Source organism: Oncorhynchus kisutch, linkage group LG22 (assembly GCF_002021735.2).
Source record: "Oncorhynchus kisutch isolate 150728-3 linkage group LG22, Okis_V2, whole genome shotgun sequence".
NCBI classification, from domain to species: domain Eukaryota; kingdom Metazoa; phylum Chordata; class Actinopteri; order Salmoniformes; family Salmonidae; genus Oncorhynchus; species Oncorhynchus kisutch.
The window spans coordinates 31,566,260-31,590,231 of NC_034195.2; the positions used below are offsets into that span (position 1 = coordinate 31,566,260).

At 43.0% G+C, this 23,972-nt stretch overlaps 2 protein-coding genes across 3 annotated transcripts in view; one reads left to right on the forward strand and one right to left on the reverse strand.

Moving 5' to 3' along the window:
• LOC109867232 (C-Jun-amino-terminal kinase-interacting protein 2-like) overlaps positions 1-23,972 on the forward strand; it is a 136,373-nt gene that overhangs the window by 6,690 nt on the left and 105,711 nt on the right. The gene's annotated exons all lie outside the window — the stretch shown is intronic.
• On the reverse strand, positions 17,309-22,716 carry LOC109867235 (gastricsin). The gene is made up of 9 exons (XM_031801120.1): positions 22,633-22,716; positions 22,298-22,439; positions 21,886-22,003; positions 21,571-21,689; positions 21,203-21,402; positions 18,857-18,973; positions 18,566-18,713; positions 18,306-18,404; positions 17,309-18,055 (listed from the first exon to the last, which is right to left on the reverse strand). The coding sequence occupies exons 1-9, from the start codon at positions 22,686-22,688 to the stop codon at positions 17,903-17,905; spliced, it is 1,152 nt and encodes a 383-aa protein (XP_031656980.1). The 5' UTR covers positions 22,689-22,716; the 3' UTR covers positions 17,309-17,902.

Sequence of the window (23,972 nt, forward strand, 5' to 3'; positions counted from 1 at the left end):
AAAAAAATCCTACCTTCGTTTTCAAAACATCCCACAATGACTCTCCCCATGTCAAGTCCATTTAACTCCTGAGAGTCAACTTCTTGTTCAAAGCCATGAGATGAGCATGAGGCTGTGATGCCTCCTAAAGGCTGTTCTGAAGACTCTGGCTGTATTGTAAATTTATTTTTTCATTTAGCCTATTAACCTGGGTGTCCTCTATAGGCATGTCTGCAACGCTTGCTGCCACGAGATGCTCCTTGGTACAGGCATCTTCAAAACCTTTTTTCTGAGGGCTCTTTGTTGTTGTTTTACATCTGATGCATAGGATGTTGACTTACTGTACATTCCACCTACTCTTTTGCTAGTTTAATCCCTCCAGTCGTTTCTAGACCAAATCTCCCTACCTTTTTGCATGTTGTGCAGCCCAACTTTGAATTCTGCGTTACAAGGCAGGGGTTATACATTTGCTTGGTCTTGAACTGCAAATTGCACCTGCTCTGAGCACTTCATCCAAGCTTTATTTAACTAGGCAAGTCAGTTAAGAACAAATTATTATTTTACAATTACGGCCTACACCGGGCAAACCCTCTCCTAAGCCGCGTGCCGCCCTATGGGACTCCCGGTCACGGCCGGTTGTGATGCAGCCCAGGATCGAACCAGGGTCTGTAGTGACGCCTCTAGCACTGAGATGCAGTGCCTTAGATCACTGCACTACTCGGGAGCTCGTGGTGATGCTGAACTGGCGGGATTAGCATTGCCATCAGGAACAGTTTGCCCCTCACTCCTCTCCTCCGGCACTGACAGTTCTCTGACTCATTCTGGGTTAGATTCAACATCTTTTTCTGTATTTTTGGAGTCAAGCTCGATTGCCTTTTCTCATAATTTTTTTTATTTGGCTTTTCCATGATTCAAATGCAGTAGGGAGACGACTAGACTAGGCTACATAACGTGATTACGTAGGACCTCTTCACCAGCTGACCCCCACCTGTGTCAAGATCAGTTACTTACCCTACTGGCCCTCCCCATAACCTCAATATACAAATAAGAGAGCAGGTCTGGAGTCAGAGTGGCCGGATAGGATGATTACAGAGAAGGATCACAAGGCTTTTACATGATGGTCTTTCTGGGGATCGGGAGAAATAACGAGGCAAATTGATTTAATATTGATCGCTTTAATTAGAATGTCTACAGTGCGAACAGTGAAATAATGAATAAATCATGGAGGTACCGGATCTGGGCCAATAGGTGCCGGAACAAACAAAGTCAAATCCGAGAGGTGCCGTATCCTGTTCCGACAGGATCCGGCTCAAATTAAGCACTGACCCTGGGATATAAACCATAACCACCAGTCTGTCTGTCTGTACAGTATGATCTTTATATGCCGAGACTCTGGTTCTCTCCTTTTGTAGTTTCTATTCTCTATGATTGCTGTGTGATTGAGGATTGATAACCCCTTGCCTCTTTGGGTGGCTATTTCAATATGATCTCTTTTTTACATTCTGCCCCTTTGAAGCCAGCTGGATACTGGGATGGGGGAAGGGTGGAGCAGAGGGAGGGTAGGTGGGGAGGCATTCTCCAGAGCAGGATACTGCCACAGAGTATAAGAGGCTTAAATAAAAACACAAATTTTAGACTAAGAGTTGTCTCTCTCTCTCTGCCCCCTCCCCATCTCTTAATTTTTCTTTCTTTCTTTCTCTCTCATTCTCACCCTATATTGCATTAAAGAATGACCATATCAATGATGGTAACTGAAATAACATGTTTTGTTTGTGTTCTTTTTCCTTTACTTTCCCATTTCCAAATGGGCCATTTTTGGGTAATCCTTCATGATTCAGTTGCATCAGTAAGATCGTAATCCTTTTTTTATTTTTATAGTTTATTTCTATTCGCTTTTGCGCAAGCCTCAGAATTATATCAGAATGGGTTCTTATTGAAAAGTCCTCCTACAAATGAATTCATTTTAATATGAAATCCAATGTTATTATCAGACTCAGCCATGGATATCGACATGCCATAAGCACAAAGATGGTACCCACTCACAATAATAAAATCATGTGTTTTCATTTGCCTATGTTTCCTGAGGTAGTAGATGTCCTCCAGACCAGAAAGTGTGTTTGTGCGGGTGCATGCACATGTCTCTCTGTGTGCCTGATTGAGAGAGACTGAGATAAAGCACACATGGGTAGATTGCTTGGTACCTCAGTCACATACCCCTCCTTGACCTTTTTTCAAAAGACCAAAACATACTCTTTAGATTCCACCAGACAGCAACCCTGACAGTTGAACATTCACATTGAGTTGAGCAGTGAACACAGAGTGGAGACAGCTACAGATGAGAACATGGAGGCGAAGGAACTGCTCTGGGCATGGTTTCCCAAGAGCATCTTAAGGCGAAGTTCATAATTAGAACCTTCGTAGGAGCTTTGTTAAATCTCTGAGCTGTTTCCCAAAACCATCGTTATTAACGTTGCACTTGAAACATAGAGACAGATAAATCATGTGATTCTATGTGACTGACAATAACTTCAAAACAAAGTTGACTACAAGTACTGCCAATGTCTTCGCAATTCATACAAACAAGTGACGTATAAAAATGTGCTTCAAATGAAAACCGAGATGACTACATTAAAATATGAACAGTAGGTTATAGGCCTATTTCAATCATATTGAATTACATTTCATGTTCAATCAATTGAGTTCTATTTTTCTATTTAGGCTACAGTCTGTAATTTGTCTAAACAAATTTAATGATGTGTAGCTAAAAATGTGTGCGATGATGTTCCAAATTGGTGATTTTTATTGGGTAAGCATTATAATAAGCTACCTCAATTAGAGGTCGACCGATTTAATCGGAATGGCCGATTTAATTAGGGCCGATTTCAAGGTTTCATAACAATCGGAAATCGGTATTTATGGGCGCCGATTTCCGATTTATTAAAATATATATATATATATTTAAATACCTTTTTATTTAGCTAGGCAAGTCAGTTAAGAGCACATTCTTATTTTCAATGACTGCCTAGGAACTGTGGGTTAACTGCCTTGTTCAGGGGCAGAACGACAGATTTTCACCTTGTCAGCTCAGCTCAATGCAGTAGAAGCCAAGGTAAATTGTTAGCTAGCATTAAACTTAACCTATAAAAAACAAGCAATCATAATCACTAGTTATAACTACTGATCCAGTTTAGCAGGCAATATTAACCAGGTGAAATTGTGTAATTTCTCTTGCGTTCATTGCACGCAGAGTCAGGGTATATGCAACAGTTTGGGCTGCCTGGCTCATTGCGAGCTAATTTGCCAAAATTTTACGTAATTAGGACATACATTGAAGGTTGTGCAATGTAACAAGAATATTTAGACTTAGGGATGCCACCCGTTAGATAAAATACAGAACGGTTCCGTATTTCACAGAAATAATAAACGTTTTGTTTTCGAAATGATAGTTTCCGGATTTGATCATATTAATGACCAAAGGCTCGTATTTCTGTGTGTTATTATGTTATAATTAAGTCTGATTTGGTAGAGCAGTCTGACTGAGCAGCAGCAGGCCCGTAATCCTTCATTCAAACAGCACTTTTGTGCGTTTTGCCAGCAGCTCTTCGCAAGCACAGCGCTGTTTATGACTTCAAGCCTATCAGCCTAATGGCTGGTGTAACCAATGTGAAATGGCTAGCTAGTTAGCTGGGTGTGCGCTAATACTGTTTCAAACGTCACTCGCTTTTAGATTTGGAGTAGTTATTCCCCTTGCACTGCAAGTGCCGCAGCTTTTGTTGCAGCGATGGGTAACGATGCTTCGAGTGTGGCTGTTGTCGATGTGTTCCTGGTTCGAGCCCAGGTAGGGGCGATAGGGGGACGGAAGCTATACTGTTACACTGGCAATACTATAGTGCCTATAAGAACATCCAATAGTCAAAGGTGTATGAAATACAAATGGTATGTGGAGAGAGAGTCCTATAAATACTATATTAACTACAACCTAAAACCTCTTACCTTGGAATATTGAAGTTTCATGTTAAAAGGAACCACCAACTTTCATATGTTCTCATGTTCTGAGCAAGGAACTTAATCGTTAGCTTTTTTTTCCATGGCACACATTTTTACATGGCACATTACTTTCTTCTCCAACATTATTGCATTATTTAAACCAAATTGAACATGTTTCATTATTTATTTGAGGCTAAATTGTTTTATTGATGTTTTATATTAAGTTAAAATAAGTGTTCATTCAGTATTGTTGTAATTGTCATTATTACAAGTAAAATACATTTTATAAATCGGCCTTTTTAATCGGTATCGCCTTTTTTGGTCCTCCAATAATCGGTATCGGTATTGGTATCGGCGTTGAAAAATCATAATCGGTCGACCTCTAGCCTCAATATTTTTGGCCGTAGGTAGTAATATCTCTAGGATCTGCTCCGTCGTCAGTATTCAGAAATAATTAATATATTAAGGTCAGATTTTAATGGAGAAAGCACTCCCTTTCTTTCAGTATTGACACTATTCCACAACGACGCACTTAGCAACTGTTCTTCTTAAGTGGTGTTTTGAGAAATGCATGTTACATCTTCAGCCGTTGTAGGAAAGATGCATTGTTAAAACCCTCGTAAGCCTAAGTTCCATCGCTATCGGGAAACCGGGCCCTGTTCTGTTTTGCTCTGCTCTGATATGATCACAAATGGCAGAAGGAGAATGGAAGAACAAGTCTGTGGTTCAAGAACTGGTCATCAGTCTGAGGGAGGAAGAAAGAGGAGGAGAGAGTGAGCGGAAGGAGAGTATCGATACTGATATCATAATACAGCACTGGCTATAGACCAGCAACAGGACAGAGACAGGGACCTGTCTACTTTAACCACACTACAAGCCAAATCACATCTGATACAATACACAGACACAACAGAAGAGATGTAGGATAGAATGGCAGTGTGGTTTACAATGGAAGACACATATTCATGGATCCCCCTTCCTCTTCAGTGTCAGATCCAGGTTGTAAAAGACTGGGTTGTGACATGGTTTTAGTCTCTTGTCTCCATGCCCTAATAAGGCCGCCACCTTCCTCTCTAACCTCATGATTTAGGCAGGATCACCTGCAGAGGAAGGTACCAGTCACTGCTACACTGGCTAAGGAGAGGAGGGGGACACATTATGGTGTCATACACATTGCAACTCTGCTTAAGCTGTGAGGGGGCATGCTGTATTATGTAGTGATACATTTTGTCCAGTCAATGCCACGGGGCTCTTCTCAGTATTCTAAACAGACTTCCTCCCCTCATTTCCTTGTGACAGGGTCAGGGTGAGTTTGAGGTTGAGAACTAGAAAGTGAACGAGAAAGACATAGGTAAAAGCAATTGAGCGAGAGAAGGCTATTGGTCTTGTGCTTGCATATTACTCCCAGTAAGTATGCAGCTTTTGGTGTGACACACATTCCTCAGTGCTTGCAGGTGGTGGGAAATGGAGACACATTTAACTGTGAGACACATTGCAGGGCTGCAGGAGAGCCACATCACTTAGCACAGACAGACAGACAGGCAGACAGACAGGATTTGTGTTTCTATGTGTTGGCCGGGTATGGTTCTCAATCAGGGACAGCTGTCTATCGTTGTCTCTGATTGGGAATCATACTTAGGTAGCCCGTTTTCCCTCCTTTCAGTGTGGGTAGTTAACTTTGTTTGTGGCACTAAAGCCCTGTAAGCTTCACGGTTGTTCATTTTGTTTCTTATTTTGTTGGCAAACTTTTAAATAAAAAGGAAAATGTACGCTCACAATGCTGCACGTTGGTCCACTTCTTACGACGGCCATGACAGTGGCCAGTGTGTGCTTGTTTGCTAACTTTTTGTGTACAGCTTTGACAGTGCTACTGATAGTAGTGGTGGCGCTTTGTTTGCACGTGCAAATTGTGATAGTTGACATGTCAAATTAAAAGCTTATTTAACACGTCAAATAGTGTTATGACGTGTATCTTTCTTGACACGCAAAGACCCAAACGGCGTTCAATGGGCCTCACCCTAATAATTTGGTCTATTGTCAACTCTTAATTTTGCTTACTGTTCTAACTTGGTGGTGCACATGTAGCCTATAGCCTGTTTTAGAGAAATGTAATCATTGAATATTGTAATAATTTTCATTGTCTTTTTATATGCCCCCTTTATTTAATTTACGGTTCTGACTTGTTGAGCAGGGAGAACACTAATTCTGTCGCTGTACATTTCACAAGTGCTGAACAAATAGTTATATTTACTACATCCGTCCTAGCTCACTCATTAATGTCTTAATCGAAATTACGGATTACCTCTTATCGCTTGTCGTCCCCTTATGCCATAGTTTGAACATCTCAATTGTCAGTAGAAACCACATTTGTTTAAGCAAGTCAGCCATATCAGCTATGTTTTTTAAAAATGCAGTAAATGAGGCTGAATGAACTGTTTCGCTGCCAGACAAGGCTCCGCTGATAGCCAGGTGTAGCAGTGGTAAGGTGTTGACAGCTTTATGTAGGCCCAAACAGTTTGTGGGCACCGTTTGTCACCGTTATAGTAAAATTAATGTATTGTTTAGTGTTATGTTGTGTAGTGGCATTGCTGGCCTGCATCCCACATTTCTTGGGGATTGCCCCACCAAGATTTACATGCTAAAATCGCCACTGATATTTGCGTAGGGGTTGTGAGCTATGTGTAAACATTGCTGCTATTTGAGCTAATTCTACTGATGATTATTGTATGGTTTTCTTCCTCAGTTTTCTGTCTGGATGTGCTGCGTCGGGCAGTCACGTGTAATAATATTCATTGATTAACTGATCAAGTGCCAAGGAGAAACGGAGCCCTCAAGGACGTGGGTGTATTATTTTGGGTGAAACGTTGCAGATAGAAATGTAATGTATAGAGCTGAGGTGAATACCTCATTTCTATTCTGTAATATTAAATTCATTCATTCACATTCTTCTTCTCTTTACCGTGCTGTGATTGGCTCAGTTCTGTGCACCACTGGACCTGCCCACCGTAGTCAGGGCCACTCCCTGGAGTTACTGCAGTTGGAGGTGACATCACCTCGTTTAACCTGTATGTGAGTCACTCCCCCACACACACACACATATGCGCACAACACACACACACGCACACAACACACACAAACACACTTCCCCATCTGCCCCTCTCTCATACCACAGCTGATGATGGGTCTCGTCCCCCCATAAATCTGAAACATTCGTTTAACCTCATCCTCCTTTTCCCATCTGGCTCTCCCTCCTTACTCATCTCTCTTCCCCTCCCTTTCTCCATTTCCAATCAGCCAATCATGTGTCTTCATTCCCCCTGGTGTGTTGACAGCTGCCATGGCGACATGTATGGAGAGCCAGCTGTAGTGATTTTCCATCATGACGCTCAGACACAGACACAAAGACACACACGCACATCCTGCTTCTGTTGATCTGGTATAATTGGTATTGCTCTGTTGGAGAAAAACAGGTCTCCTGGAGATTCATTGGAGGAGGAGAAGGAGAGAGAAGAGGGGGGAGGAGGGTAGAGGGGGAGGAGGAAGGAAGGTGGAGGAACTGATGTGTGACCCCATCTCCTCCCTCCTCCTCTGAGTTATTAACATATTTTGAATCATCAATCATGTATTTCAATAGCCCAATGTTGCTTCCTCTCCTCATCCCTTTTCTAGTGTACAATCATCCACCAAAGGTTTTTCTTTCCATAACCTTCCCAGGTTTCTCTATATTTCTAGACTTGGACTTGTTGTATAAAGGGCAATTCCATGCCAGGATGGCCCAAAGATATTTATGATGTTTTGGATCTTCCTAAAATGAAGGTCCTTTGGGGGAAGGATTTATGCATAACTTTAAAATCTGTATCCAAAATAATGATTGAAAAATTGCAAATTAGAGATGGAATCCGCATTAGGGTAAACAGCACCTTTGTTATTGTTTTTATTTTGTGGATGAAACTGAGGTAAGCTGCATCGAGCAGTGTGGTAAAAATCAATTGCAGTTTTATTTATTTTTTATTTCAACTTTATTTAACCAGGTAGGCTAGTTGAGAACAAGTTCTCATTTACAACTGCGACCTGGCCAAGATAAAGCAAAGCAGTTCGACACAAACAACACAGTTACACATGGAATCAACAAACATACAGTCAATAATACAATAGAAAAAGTATATGCAAATGAGGTAGGATAAGGGAGGTAAGGCAATAAATAGGCCATAGTGGCAAAATGATTACAATATAGCAATTAAACACTGGAGTGATAAATGTGCAGAAGATGAGTTTGCAAGTAGAGATAATGGGGAGTAAAATAAAAACATAAAAATAACAGTATGGGGATGAGGCAGGTGCAGTAATCTGTGAGCTGCTCTGACAGCTGGTGCTTAAAGCTAGTGAGGGAGATATGAGTCTCCATCTTCAGTCATTTTTGCAGTTCGTTCCAGTCATTGGCAGCAGAGAACTGGAAGGAAAGGCGGCCAAAGAAAGAATTGGCTTTGGGGGTGACCAGTGAAATATACCTGCAGGAGCACGTGCTACGGGTGGGTGCTGCTATGGCAACCAGTGAGCTGAGATAAGGCGCGGCTTTACCTAGCAAAAATGTATAGATTACCTGGAGCTAGTTGGTTTTGCGATAAATATGAAGTGAGGGCCAGCCAACGAGAGCATACTGGTTGCAGTGGTGGGTAGTATATGAGGCTTTGGTGACAGAACGGATGGCACTGTGATAGACTGCATCCAATTTGCTGAGTAGAGTGTTGGAGGCTATTTTGTAAATGACATCGCCAAAGTCAAGGATCAGTAGGATAGTCCGTTTTACTTGGGTATGTTTGGCAGCATGAGTGAAGGATGCTTTGTTGCGAAATAGGAAGCCAATTCAATATTTAATTTTGGATTGGAGATGCTTAATGTAAGTCTTGAAAGAGAGTTTATAGTCTAACCAGACACCTAGGTATTTGTAGTTGTCCACGTATTCTAAGTTAGAGCCGTCCAGAGTAGTGATGCTGGACAGGTGGGCAGGTGTGGGTAGCAATTGGTTGAAGAGCATGCATTTAGTTTTACTTGCATTTAAGAGCAGTTGGAGGCCACAGAAGGGGAGTTGTATGGCATTGAAGCTCGTCTGGAGGTCCGTTAACACAGTGTCCAAAGAAGGGCCAGAAGTATACAGAATGGTGTTGTCTGCGTAGAGGTGGATCAGAGAATCACCAGCAGCAAGAGAGACATCATTGATGTATATAGAGAAAAGAGTCGGCCCGAGAATTGAACCCTGTGGCATCCCCATGGAGGCTGCCAGAGGTCCGGACAACAGGCCCTCCGATTTGACTTACTGAACTCTGTCTGAGAAATAGTTGGTGAACCAGGCGAGGCAGTCATTTGAGAAACCAAGGCTGTTGAGTCTGCCAATAAGAATGGTGATTGACAGTTGAAAGCCTTGGCCAGGTCGATGAATACAGTTGTACAGTACTGTCTCTTAACGATTGCGGTTATGATATCGTTTAGGACCTTGAGTATGGCTGAGGTGCACCCATGACCAGTTCTGAAACCAAATTGCACGGTGGAGAAGGTACGGTTGGATTCATAATGGTCGGTGATCTATTTGTTAATTTGGCTTTCGAAGACCTTAGAAAGGCAGGGTAGGATAGATATACATCTGTAGCAGTTTGTATCTAGAGTGTCTCCCCCTTTGAAGAGGGGATGACCGCGGCAGCTTTCCAATCTTTGGGGATCTAAGACAATATGAAAGAGGTTGAACATGCTGGTAATAGGGGTTGCAACAATTTCGGTGGATAATTTTAGAAAGAGAGGGTCCAGATTGTCTAGCCTGGCTGATTTGTAGGGGTCCAGATTTTGCAGCTCTTTCAGAACATTAGCTATCTGAATTTGGGTGAAGGAGAAATGGGGAGGCTTGGGCAAGTTGCTGTGGATGTGCAGAGCTGTTGACCGGGGTATTGGTAGCCAGGTGGAAAGCATGGCCAGCCGTAGAAAAATGCTTATTGAAATTCTCAATTATCGCAGATTTATTGGTAGTGACAGTGTTTCCTAGCCTCAGTGCAATGGACATTTGGGAGGAGGTGCTCTTATTCTCTATGGATATTAGTGTCCCAGAACTTTATGCTACAGTTTTGTGCTACAGGATGCAAATTTCTGTTTGTAAAAGCTAGCCTTAGCTTTCCTAACTGCCTGTGTATATTGGTTCCTAACTTCCCTGAAAAGTTGCATATCACGGGGGCTATTCGATGCTAATGCAGAACGCAACAGGATGTTTTTGTGCTGGTTATGGGCAGTCAGGTCTGGAGTGAACCAAGGGCTATATCTGTTCCTTTTTTTTTAATGGGGCATGCTTATTTAAGATGGTGAGGAAATCACTTAAAAAAAATAACCAAGCATCCTCTGCTGACGGGATGAGGTCAATATTCTTCCAGGATACCCTGGCCAGGTCGATTAGAAAGGCCTGCTCACTGAAGTGTTTTAGGGAGTGTTTGACAGTGATGGGGTGTGGTTGGTTGACCGCAGACCCATTACGGACGCAGACAATGAGGCAGTGATCGCTGAGATCCTGGTTGAAGACCGCAGAGGTGTATTTTTGGAGGGCAGGTTGGTTAGGATGATATCTATGAGGGTGCCCGTGTTTATGGATTTGGGGTTGTACCTGGTAGGTTCATTGATAATTTGTGTGAGATTGAGGGCATCAAGCTTAGATTGTAGGATGGCCGGGGTGTTAAGCATGTCCCAGTTTAGGTCACCTAACAGCACGAGCTCTGAAGATGGATGGGGGACAATCAATTCACATATGGTTTCCAGGGCACAGCTGGGGGCAGAAGCTGGTCTATAGCAAGCGGCAACGGTGAGAGACTTGTTTCTGGAAAGGTGGATTTTTAGAAGTAGAAGCTCAAATTGTTTAGGCACAGACCTGGATAGTAAGACTATCTCTGCAGTAGATTGCAACTCTGCCCCCTTTGGCAGTTCTATCTTGTCTGAAAATGTTATAGTTAGGGATGGAAATTTCAGGGTTTTTGGTGGTGTTCCGAAGCCAGGATTCAGCTAGGCACTGCAGGGCCTGGATTAACCTCTATATCACCAGAGAAACAGAGGAGGAGTAGGATAAGGGTACGGCTAAAGGCTATAAGAACTGGTAGTCTAGTACATTCGGAACAGAGAGTAAAAGGAGCAGGTTTCTGGGCACGATAGCATAGATTCAAGGCATAATGTACAGATAAAGGTATGGTAGGATGTGAATACAGTGCAGGTAAGCATATGCATTGAGTGACGTTGAGAGCGCTATTGTCTCTAGAAACATAAATTAAACCAGGTGAGGTCACCGCATGTGTGGGAGGTGGAACAAAAGTGTTAACTAAGGCATAATGAGCAGGGCTAGAGGCTCTACAGTGGAATAAGGCAATAATTACTAACCAAAACAGCAATGGACAAGGCATATTTACATTAGGAAGAGGCATGCGTAGCCGAGTGATCATAGGGGTCCAGTGAGTGGCTCAGCGGACCGGCGTCACGGTGATTCAGGCAGCTAGTGTGCCGGGGCAAGCAAGATAGCAGAAGGACCTTAGAGGGACGTCGCAAAGGAAGAAGTCTGTTGTAGCCCCCTCGTGCTGTTACATCGGCAGACCAGTTGTCGTGGATCAGCAGGGCGCCGTGTGGTAAAAGGGTCCAGGTCAATCGGCAAAATAGGTTTAGTGGCCAAAGAATTTGTCCAATGGGCCTCTTAAGCTAACAGTCCGATATGCTTTACACAGGTAGCGGGCTGTGGCTAGCAGGCTAGTAGATGGGCATTCAGGGGACGTTGTGACGGAGGAGCCAGATTGAAAAAAAACCTTGGGCGAATTACGTTGGTAGTACAGTCGTGATGGGTCGGCGGGGATCCAGGCCAATTGGTAAAATAGATTTTGTAGTCCAATGAGTGGATGATGGACCTCTACAGCTAGCTGGGAGATGGCCCTAGCTAAGGCTAGCTCCAGGCTAATTGGTTCTTGCTTTGGGACAGAGACGTTAGCCAGGAGTGGCCACTTGGATAGCAGCTAGCTAGGTGCGATGATCCAGGTGAAAAGGTTCAGAGCTTGCGGTTGGATTCCGGAGATATGGAGAAAAATAAGTCAGATTTGCTCTGGTTTGAGTCGTGCTGTGCAGACTGGCGAGAGTTGTCCAGGCTAAAGGTAGCTGATGACCTCTAGCAGTGGCTAGCTGACTACTAGCTAGTTAGCTGGCTAGCTTCTGTTGGGGTTCCGGTTCAAAAGTAAAGAAAGTAGCAGATCCATACCATATTGGGTGAGGTGAATTGCAGGAGAGTATGTTGAGGTTAAGAAAAAAAAAAAACAGTATATGTGAAGGAAAAAGAAATCAAAATATATATACACGGGACATGACAAGATGAGGACAAAAGACGTCTGACTGCTACGCCATCTTGGATAAAGTACATATTGGTGTTCTATCGTGCAGTGATGTTTGAGGGGAAAAACTGTGTTTGTTTGCAGTCACTTCTTTGGTGTTGTAACATCCCGAACGGACATGGCAGTTTCACCATTAAGGATTCCAGCTTTAAAGCTGTGAAATATGTGATATTTTGGCCTTGGCCTTGGTCTTTCTTTTAGAAACTACAGCGATGAGTCTGTGGATGCTACAATGCCAATATTAGTGTCATCTGAAACCTTACTGTGTGTTCTATAATATGAGTAGACAATAAACTTTATTGACATTAATTTATGGACATTTAAAATATATAAATGTCTCCAAAGAACGCTTTTTGGATTTAGTACATTTTTAGACATATTGTTTTAAACAATATACTTTACAAGTACATCATCATTTCTAGAGTGGGCTCTCTGCTGCTTTTATTGACTGCAGGCTGTGATCTGTATTATTAAAGATGATTGGGTATGTGATATTCACGTTAGGAATCAAATCACATTTTATTTTTACACATGGTTAGCAGATGTTAATGCGAGTGTAGCAATGCTTGTGCTTCTACTTCCGACAGTGCAGTAATATCTAACAAGTAATCTAACAATTCCCCAACAACTATCTAATACACACAAATCTAAAGGGGTGAATGAGAATATGTACATGTAAGTATATGGATGAGAAATGGCAGAGCGTCATTGGCAAGGTGAATTGATGATATAACATACAGTATATACATATGATATGAGTAATGTAAGATATGAAACATTATTAAAGGGGCATTATTTAGAGTGCATTGTATAAAGTGACTAGTGATCCATTTATTAAAGTGCCCAGTGATTGGGTCTCAATGTAGGCAGCAGCCTCTCTGAGTTAGTGATTGCATCTACTTCCGGCACCGACAGAGATGGCCGCCTCGCTTTGCATTCCTCGGAAACTATGCAGTATTTAGTTTTTTCATGTGTTATTTCTTACATTGTTACCCCATGAATTTTTTGGTTTTATTACATACATTCAGGAGGAACTATTGGATATAACGAGCAACGTCAACTCAACGACCAGGAATACGACTTTCCTGAAGTGGATCCTCTGTTTGGTCCACCACCCAGGACAATGAATTGGATCCCAGCCGGCGACCCAAAACAACGGCGCAGCAGAATGGGCAGACGGAGCGGTCTTCTGGTCAGGTTCCGTAGACGGGCACATCGCGCACCGCTCCCGAGCCTACTACTCGCCAATGTCCAGTCTCTTGACAACAAGGTAGATGAAATCCGAGCAAGGGTTGCCTTCCAGAGAGACATCAGAGATTGTAACGTTCTTTGTTTCACGGAAACATGGCTCACTCGGGATACGTCAACATCGTCGGTACAGCCACCTGGCTTCTTCATGCATCGCGCCGACAGAAACAAACATCTCTCTGGTAAGAAGAAGGGCGGGGGTGCATGCCTTATGATTAATGAGACGTGGTGTGATCATAACAACATACAGGAACCCGAATCCTTTTGTTCACCTGACCTAGAATTTCTTACAATCAAATGCCGACCGCATTATCTACCAAGGGAATTCTCTTCGATCATAGTCACAGTCGTGTATGCCCCCCCCCAAGCAGACACATCGACGGCCCTGAAAGAACTTCATTTAACTCTATGTAAACTGGAAACCACATATCCTGAGGCTGCATTTATTGTAGCTGGGGATTTTAACAAGGCTAATCTGAAATCAAGGCTCCCTAAATTTTATCAGCATATCGAAAGTGCGACCCGGGCTGGCAAACCCCTGGATCATTGTTATTCTAACTTCCGCGATGCATATAAAGCCCTCCCCCGCCCTCCTTTCAGAAAATCTGACCACTACTCCATTTTGTTGCTCCCAGCCTATAGACAGAAACTAAAACAGGAAGCGCCCGTGCTCAGATCTGTTCAACGCTGGTCAGACCAATCGGATTCCACGCTTCAAGATTGCTTCGATCACGTGGACTGGGATATAACATTGATGAATACGCTGATTCGGTGAGAGAGTTTATTAGCAAGTGCATCGGTGATGTTGTACCCACAACGTCTATTAAAACATTCCCCAACCAGAAACCACGGATTGATGGAAGAATTCGCGCAAAATTGATAGCACGAACCACTGCTTTTAAACAGGGCAAGGTGACCGGAAACATGACCGAATACAAACAGCTAAGCGTCAATATAGAGACAAAGTAGAAACGCAATTCAACGGCTCAGACACGAGAGGTATGTGGCAGGGTCAACAGTCAATCACGGACTACAAAAGGAAAACCAGCCCCGTCGCAGACCACAAACTAACAAACGAAACAACTTCTTTGCCCGCTTTGAGGACAATACATTGCCACTGATATGGCCCGCTACCAAAACCTACGGGCTCTCCTTCACTGCAGCCAACATGAGTAAAACATTTAAACGTGTTAACCCTCGCAAGGCTGCCGGCCCAGACGGCATCCCCAGCCGCGTCCTCAGAGGATGCGCAGACCAGCTGCCTGGTGTGTTTACGGACATATTCAATCAATCCTTATCCCAGTCTGCTGTTCCCACATGCTTCAAGAGGGCCACCATTATTCCTGTTCTCAAGAAAGTGAAGGTTACTGAGCTAAATGACTATCGCCCCCTAGGACTCACTTCCGTCATCATGAAGTGCTTTTAGAGACTAGTCAAGGACCATATCACCTCCACCATACCTGACACCCTAGACCCACTCCAATTTGCTTACCGCCCCAAATTGGAGTGGGTCTACAGACGACGCAATCGCAGTCACACTGCACACTGCCCTAACCCATCTGGACAAGAGGAATACCTATGTGAGAATGCTGTTCATCAACTACAGCTCAGCATTTAACACCATAGTACCCTCCAAACTCGTCATTAAGCGCAAGACCCTGAGTCTCGACCCCTCCCTGTGCAACTGGGTCCTGGACTTCCTGACGGGCCACCCCCAGGTGGTGAGGGTAGGTAACAACATCTGAACTACCTGTTCACCCATGACTGCGTGGCCAAGCACGACTCCAACTCAATCATCAAGTTTGTAGATGACACTACAGTGGTAGGCTTGATTACCAACAACAACGTGACGGCCTACAGGGAGGAGGTGAGGGCCCTCGGAGTGTGGTGTCAGTAAAATAACCTCACACTCAACGTCAACAAAACAAAGGAGATGATCGTGGACTTCAGGAAACAGCAGAGGGAGCAGTCCCCTATCCACATCGACGGGACAGTAGTGGAGGTGGAAAGTTTTACGTTTCTCGGCGTACACATCACGGACAAACTGAAATGGTCCACCCACACAGACAGCGTGGTGAAGAAGGCGCAGCAGCACCTCTACAACCTCAGGAGGCTGAAGAAATTCGGCTTGTCACCAAAAACACTCACAACATTTTACAGATGCACAATCGAGAGCATCCTTTCGGGCTGTATCACCGCCTGGTACGGCAACTGCTCCGCCCACAACCGTAAGGCTCTCCAGAGAGTAGTGAGGTCTGCACAACGCATCACCGGGGGCAAACTACCTGCCCTCCAGGACACCTACACCACCTGATGTCACAGGAAGGCCATAAAGATCATCAAGGACAACAACCACCCGAGCCACTGTCTGTTCACCCCGCTATCATCCAGAAGGTGAGGTCAGTACAGGTGCATCAAAGCTGGGACCGAGAGACTGAAAAACAGCTTCTATCTCAAGGCCATCAGACCATTAAACAGCCACCACTAACATTGAGTGGCTGCTGCCAACATACTGACTCATCTCTAGCCACTTTAATAATGAAATAATTGATGTAATAAATGTATCACTAGCCACTTTAAACAATGCCACTTTATATAATGTTTACATACCTTACATTACTCATCTCATTCTGTTCTCTTTACCATCGACTGCATCTTGCCTATTGCGTTCAGCCATCGTTCATTCATATTCCTTTACACTTGTGTGTATAAGGTAGTTGTTGTGAAATTGTTAGATTACTTGTTAGATATTACTGCATGGTCAGAACTAGAAGCACAAGCATTTCACTACACTCGCATTAAAATCTGCTAATCATGTGTATGTGACAAATACGATTTGATTTGTTTAGCTGTCTGATGGCCTTGAGATAGAAGCTGTTTTTCAGTCTCGGTCCCAGCTTTGAAGCACCTGTACTGACCTCACCTTCTGGATGATAGCGGTGTGAACAGGCAGTGGCTCGGGTGGCTGATGTCCTCGACGATCTTTTTTGCCTTCCTATTCATGCTGTTGAGTGTGTGTGTGCACACGTGTGTGTGTGCACACGTGTGTGTGTGCACACGTGTGTGCGTACATGTGTGTGTGTGTTTCATGTTGTGGTGAAAATGTGTCACTGTAGAGTCTTGAACATGTCACTACAGAGCTTTCATCCTAATCACACACACACACGCGGACACACACACACGCGCGCGGACACACACACACACACACACGTATGCATTCACTGCTGACATGTGGCTTGCCTTAAGCACACACAAGGCTTATAGACCAGATTGAGCCATCAAAAATGACCTCCGTTATCCTAATGTCAGTCAAAATTAGAAACAAAAAAAAATACATGTACACACACGCACACACACACACCGGCCCCACACACCATGTTACAGAGATAATGACCGCTTGTTAGCAGAAGTGAAATGTTGAAGCTTTCATTAAAGTCCATTTCACAGTGCTTCTGCTCTCCTGAGGATACTTAGGACTTAATGCCATTTAACAGATGGCATATTTGACTCTGTGATATTAAGTTATTTCTACATGTATGATGTGTAGATGGTTGGATATTTTTACAGGCTCCAATTGGGTAAAGCTGCTCTTGTTGTTTTTTGGTGCAGTTTCTGGCAACAGTCAGTGGTGAATGTGAGGTGTGATTTCAGTCTTACAGTCATCATGAGCTTGATGTGTCAAATACAGTGATTCAAAACAAATACGATTATTGTGCACTTCAATAGTTTATTCAGTCTAAATGGAAGCTAAACAAACACCAAATACATCCAGTCTTGAGATGATATGCATTTAAGTGTCAAAAATCATATTTCACTGTGTTTCTGTAAGTCATTTACTTTTTCACTCGGCATCATGATAAAATCAGCAACATGGCTGAACCTGTGTTCACATCCGATGTTGTCTGGGAACTAGGAGGTTGTCGTTGCAATGCCAGAGTAGAAAGGAAACAACCTTACAGCTCAACTGAATATATTAGCAGATGTCATCTAACAAAGACCACAGCTTTAACCCAATGATGTCGATGCTTGCTTTAACCACACTGGACCAAAGCCAAACTGACCCACAGTGGTTTCCATGGGTAATATGTGTATTATAATGACCAGAGCGGTTGCCATGGGTAATAAGTGTTCTAAAATAACCAGAGTGGTTGTTATGAGTGATTCAGAATAGTTGCCATTGGTGATTGATGTTCTAGAATGGTCAGAGATGGAATAGATTCCGTGTGAGGTTTGGGGTGGTAGACTTTTAAGAACGGTCGGTGTCTGTGTTGGTTTGCGGTCATGGTCATGTTGGTCAGGTTTTAGGCTGCGGTGGCAAAGCCCACTTGGTTGCCTGTGCGGTCGTAGACGGAGTAGTACTGCATGAGGAATACATCTCCCAAAATCCACAGGGGCTGTCCGTTCTGGGACGGCAGGTAGGTGGGGGTGATCCCCACGGAGCAGACCTGGTTGTTCTGGATAGAGAGGAGAACACGCATGTTGAGTGCAATACACACACACACACACACACACACACACACACACACACACACACACACACACACACACACACACACACACACACACACACACACAGGCAGATAAACACACATGCACTACTGACACATGGCTTAGTCATGCACAAGGCTTAACCTAACATTATCCGAACATCAGTCATAGATGGTAACACACGGACGGACAGACACACACGACACACTAACTTACCTGCTGAATGTATGCAGATGGCGGCAGGGGGAAGTTGACTCCATTGATGGTGAAGGTGAGAGTAGGCAGGCTGTTGATCTGGTTACAGTTCACTGTGTACTACATCAACAAACAATTCACAGACATGAGTGACACAAAACATCCCTGTACTGGTTTACTCTGGTCTGCACTTGTTTCCCCAACCTCTACTTTCTGGATCACACTGTTTTATGGTGTCAGTTAGTACTGGTCTGTTATGGTTTATAATGGCTTCCTGCTACCTGTCCGTACTGGTCCTGCTGGGCTCCAATGGACTGCATCAGCGTTCCCATGATCTGTGTCGGTGCAGTCAGCATGGAGGTGCCTGTATCCACGATGGCCTGGCAGCCCTGCCCACACCACCCTGTCTCCTGACCGTTGATCTGGAACCTGGAGATGTACAAGGGTTAGTGTTAGACAGACAGACATTGACAGCGGCCTTAGACATTTTTCATCTCAGCTTTTCCAGTCTCTTGGTGGTTCTGATGTCAGTGTATGGTTAAGTATGTTTGGTTGGTGTGGTTGATCCTGACCCTTGGATGCCGATCTGCCAGTATGTCTGGGAGGTGACGGGAGTCCAGTAGATCTGACCCTGATACTTGGTGTTGTCCACTCCTCCGAACGACAGCTCACTGCCCTGCTGGCCGTCGCTGCACAGAAAAAGAGTTTTAAGTCATCTAACAGTTTTACAAATAGGCGGTTGGCAAGAAGATGGTTCACTCACAGAAGACACCTTTCTCCTCAAATCTTGTGCCTTATATCAGTGATATAGTTTCTGGAGCAGGAGTAATGAATATAACATTGATTATGTACATAATTAAGTAAGTACATTTTTAAAGTATATTTCCTGGTCAACTAGAAAGCGAACAAATTGGCTTGCAGAAGGTTCTGTGATATCTGTGTGTATTTTATCATTACATCTGGTAGTAGTACATTATATGTGTGGTAAGTAAGTAAGTAGTGGTAGGGGTACAGATGTCGGATCTTAACTTGATCACTTTTTTGTCACTGTTCATTTTCCTGCTGCATCAGGAAATATAAATGAGCCTTGTGGGTCCCTGTAAAAAGAGCAGTTGTCTTTCTGTCCATGCTGGGGCAGTCTATCAGGGCTTGCTATTTAAATATCAAAATCCTCTCGCTCGCTGAAACGTTTAGGTCTGGGTCAAATTACTGCGACATTCAAATGTACAAACATGTATCTGAAATGCAGTCATATATATATATATATATATATATAAACAACCGTCGTTTGATATAGCGTATTAACAGATGATCGATATTGGTCTCCACTAGGCTATGAGAAGTTTCAAGTGTGTCCTAAGTTCAAAATTGAGTTAAATCGTGGGGTGAAGTGGGTTAGGGCTTCTGCCTTCAGCGAGCACGTATAACCCTACCATTCCCAGGCCATACATTTCTGGCACAAATATCTCAATCCCCCCCAATTTACTAGATTTATTTACACATTTTAAATATGGACAGTCTAAGGATATTTAACCCCCGATCTTAATTATAAATGACCATATCAGACACTTTTGGATAACATGAATAGGAAACCAATCAAATTGTAACTAAGGGCTACACCAACATTAGTGTCGTGTCAATTCCCAACAGTGGATACTTTATTTCTATTGTATGGAATGCTTGTCAAATGGATAAATCAACTGTAGTCTGTTAAAAAAGTACTCTTGTTCTGATTACAATACCAACCAGAGGGTGAACATATCTTGAAACACTTTGGTTGCAAGCAGGACTAAGGTAACACTGATGATATCGTCCTTTAGGGAGTGGTAATAAATTAATTGTGAAAAGCGCTACTGTTTGTTCCCTGGCTGAGTTGATGAGCTGAGTTGGGCCATCTGATTGACAGATGTAGGCCTACTGTAGAACGATAAACCTTCTCCAGGGTGGACGCTTGTCCGTGTTTTATAGTTCGGCTATGTATTATTTGTGATTATAGTTCTAGTCCTTGGTGTGAATTGGAAGCCTGTACTGTGTGCCTTTTTAATATTTCATTAAAGCTGTCAAGTTGTTCATACATTTGAGCCTATCGAAGACGATTTTGTTGAATCATTTTACTTCTTGAACACATTTAAATAAATGCAATTAACTTGTTGGTCTAATGTCGTCTCAGGCTGGTCACTAGATCACTCGGCACTGGATGCAAACTCATGAGGTTCGGAGTGAGCTGTTTATGGCAGATCACAATGCTCTAGCGAGCGTTAAGAATATTCTGAATACTGATGATACATAGGCGCTTCATTTTGTTTTAAGCCTTCCCCAAACCATAGCCCTAAACTTAACTGAATTCATTCCTGAACTGTTAACCCTTGAGTTGTTTCTGTTTTAATCATGTAACCACGCAAAATGAATGTGTCAAAAATAGACATTGATCCATGAGTCAAAGGGCAGTGGGCCGAATTTGAACCCATGTCGACTCTGACATATATGTGCCGGGGTCAGTGGCTGTAACCGCTGGATCACACAGGATTTGAGGAAAACAATGATTAATTCTGCCTATTGCTTTCCTTCAACATATATAATAAAACGGTTAATGTAAAACAACATGTTTTCCCTAACGACAATACATCTACCCCCTAAGAATATGGCAGTTTATTCTAATCCACGTAATAATGAACACGAGACACGCCGTAGCCTTCACGTAGCCTACATAAGGTAGAATGTAGGTACGGTACTGCTTTGTGTACAAACACGCTTCCAGCTGCCCACTGGAACAGTTCTAAATCATTCTTCAGATATTCAAATCCTCCTTCTGCAGGATTATTTTCCTCTTGTGATGAAAGCAGTCCAATTAAGAGCTGACATCTGTAGTGGTATATGTGTGGTAGATATGTGGTATAAGTGATGGTAGGAGTACTGACCTGGTCAGGTAGAATGCAAATATGTTAGCCTGCAGAAGGTTCTGAGACATCATGTTGTCCATGACGGGAGTCTCTTGTCCGGCTGAGATGGAAGGGTAGGACAGGCCAAGGATACCATCAAACTGGGCCACAACAAAATTCTGACCTGGCTCGTCAGTACTCAGACCAATCTCCTGGTTGTTGATGACAATTCCACCGACCTAAGAGGTGGAAGAGGTGACAAACAACACACACTCAGCATCATGGAAACACTTTGGTTTTATTAGAATGGAAGTACAGGTACTGTTGTGGCTTTTTATTGCATGTAGTGAAGAATAACTGTGGTAGAAGTAGTTAAGTATTTGTAAGGTTGTTATGGTGGGACTCACGTTGACGGTGTCGTATCCGAAGACTCCACTGAGACTGCCAGCTCCGTAGGGCAGGTAGAAAGTTTGCCCATTAGCTGAGTAGGTGGACGACTGCTGGGGGTTGAACTTTGTGTGGGTGTCTGCAGGAGGAAGGGACACAAACAACTTAAAGAGGAAATATACTGTCTACAATGTATTTATCTGGGAAGTGTGTAGAAGTACTGTTGTAGTAGTAGTAGTACAGTTAGTAACATTTACTGTTGAGGAAGTAGTAGTTCATTGATACACATAGTAGATAGTTGTAATATTGTCATGAAGCTATCCAGCTGTACTCACTGCAGGCCTGAGTGTTGCAGAGTACAGAGTCAACCCACAGGTTGGCAGAGCCAGTGTCAAACAACACCTGGAAGGACTGGGGGGGAGTACCGATGGTGATGGCTCCATAGTAGGTGGTCTGGAAAACACAACAGGGAATGTACAGTTGACAAAAGAGAGGGGCTGCTAATACATTCATACAACAACGCATCAGATCTAGAGTGGTTGGCGTGGTTTAGACTCTACTTCATGGAGTTAGACGTTATCTTGACATGGTTGTTATCTAGTTAGACCTACAATTCACATTTTCTACGTTCGCCTACATCATAGAATTTCATTCTGGAATATGAAAATAGACTACTGTGGACATAGACAGGACATTGAGTAACATTCTAGATAGACCATAAGCTTGTGTAATATAGCATGTACGTACGTCGGCGTAGTTGTTGATGTACATGGTGGCGGAGCCAGCGAACTCGCTAGGAAAGTATTTGAGAGCGGGGTCTTGGTAGGGCAGGCGTTCTCCTTTCTCCATCATTCTCTCACGGATTGACTTATGCTTCACCAGAGGGATCCTAGGGTAACAAGAACACAGATACACTCAGATATGAAGTCGAACTCTGCAAATGCAAATAGGTAGAGAGAGCGACAAGGAGTTATCATTGACTATGAGAGATGAGAAAAGAACATTTGTGTTTTAGAATTTAGGAAAAAGAGCAACTGAAAATGTCACTGAAATTGTGAAAAATAAATAAAGTGAGTACTAACCTGTGGATTCCCTCAGCAAGCACAGCACATACCAGCACAATAACCAGACACTTCATGGTCACTCCTGAAATCACAACCAGTGGTGGATACACCTTAGCTTGGGTCAGGACTGATCTTATATACTGTACCAAACACACATATGTGCACACATGAATGCAAGCGGGTGTGATATGGGTATGCGTGAGTGTGTGTTCACATCCCTTATCAGACTTAAGGAGGTGACTATCAGCTTCTTTTTCCCCTGACTGCACATTCTCTATTCAGTGTGCAGGCAAGCCTCTACTCCCCTGTACCGATAGCAGCGTAAACCAAACATTACTATTAGTTTACTGAATCTTAAGGGAGATAACCAGATTACATAAGATACAGGGCTCTATTTTAACAAACCAAAGGCAATGGTGAATCTTTTCGCTTACGGTAGCGCTATAGGTTCAGTGCAGTCAGAAGTGTTTTTGTTATTTTCAACCACAATTATGAGAAATCTCCAGACACAAACATTGGCAGTAGAATGGCCTTTACTGAAGAGCTCAGTGACCTGAAATGAAAATTAAATCCAATTGTATTGGTCACGTATACATATTTAGCAGATGTTATTGTGTGTGTAGTGAAATACATGTGTTCCTAGCTCCAACAGTGCAGAAGTATCTAACAGATCACAACATTACAAACCAATGTAAAAGTATTTAAAAAATGTAATTAAGAAATATATAAATATTAGATTGATCAATGTCGGAGTGGCATTGACTGAAATACAATAGAATGGAATACACTATATACATATGAGCAAATCAAATTTTATTATTAAATCAAATTGTACATACACATGGTTAGCAGATGTTAATTCGAGTGTAACGAAATGATAGAAGCACAAATTTCGACCATGCAGTAATATCTAACAAGTAATCAAAAAATTTCACAACAACAAAGGAATGAATAAGAATATGTACACAATAATATATGGATGAGCGATGGCCGAACAGCATAGACATGATGCATTTGATTGTATAGCGTACAGTATATACATATGAAATGAGTAGCATTGTTTAAAGTGACTAGTGATACATTTATTACATCCAATGTTTTATTATTAAAGTGGCTAGAGATGAGTCAGTATGTTGGCAGCAGCCATTCAATGTTAGTGGTGGCTGTTTAATGGTCTGATGGCCTTGAGATAGAAGCTGTTTTTCAGTCTCTCGGTTCCAGCTTTGATTCACCTGTACTGACCACACCTTCTGTATGATAGAGGGGTGAACATGCCGTTGCTCGGGTGGTTGTTGTCTTTGATGATCTTTATGGCCTTCCTGTGACATCGGCTGCTGTAGGTGTCCTGGAGGGCAGGT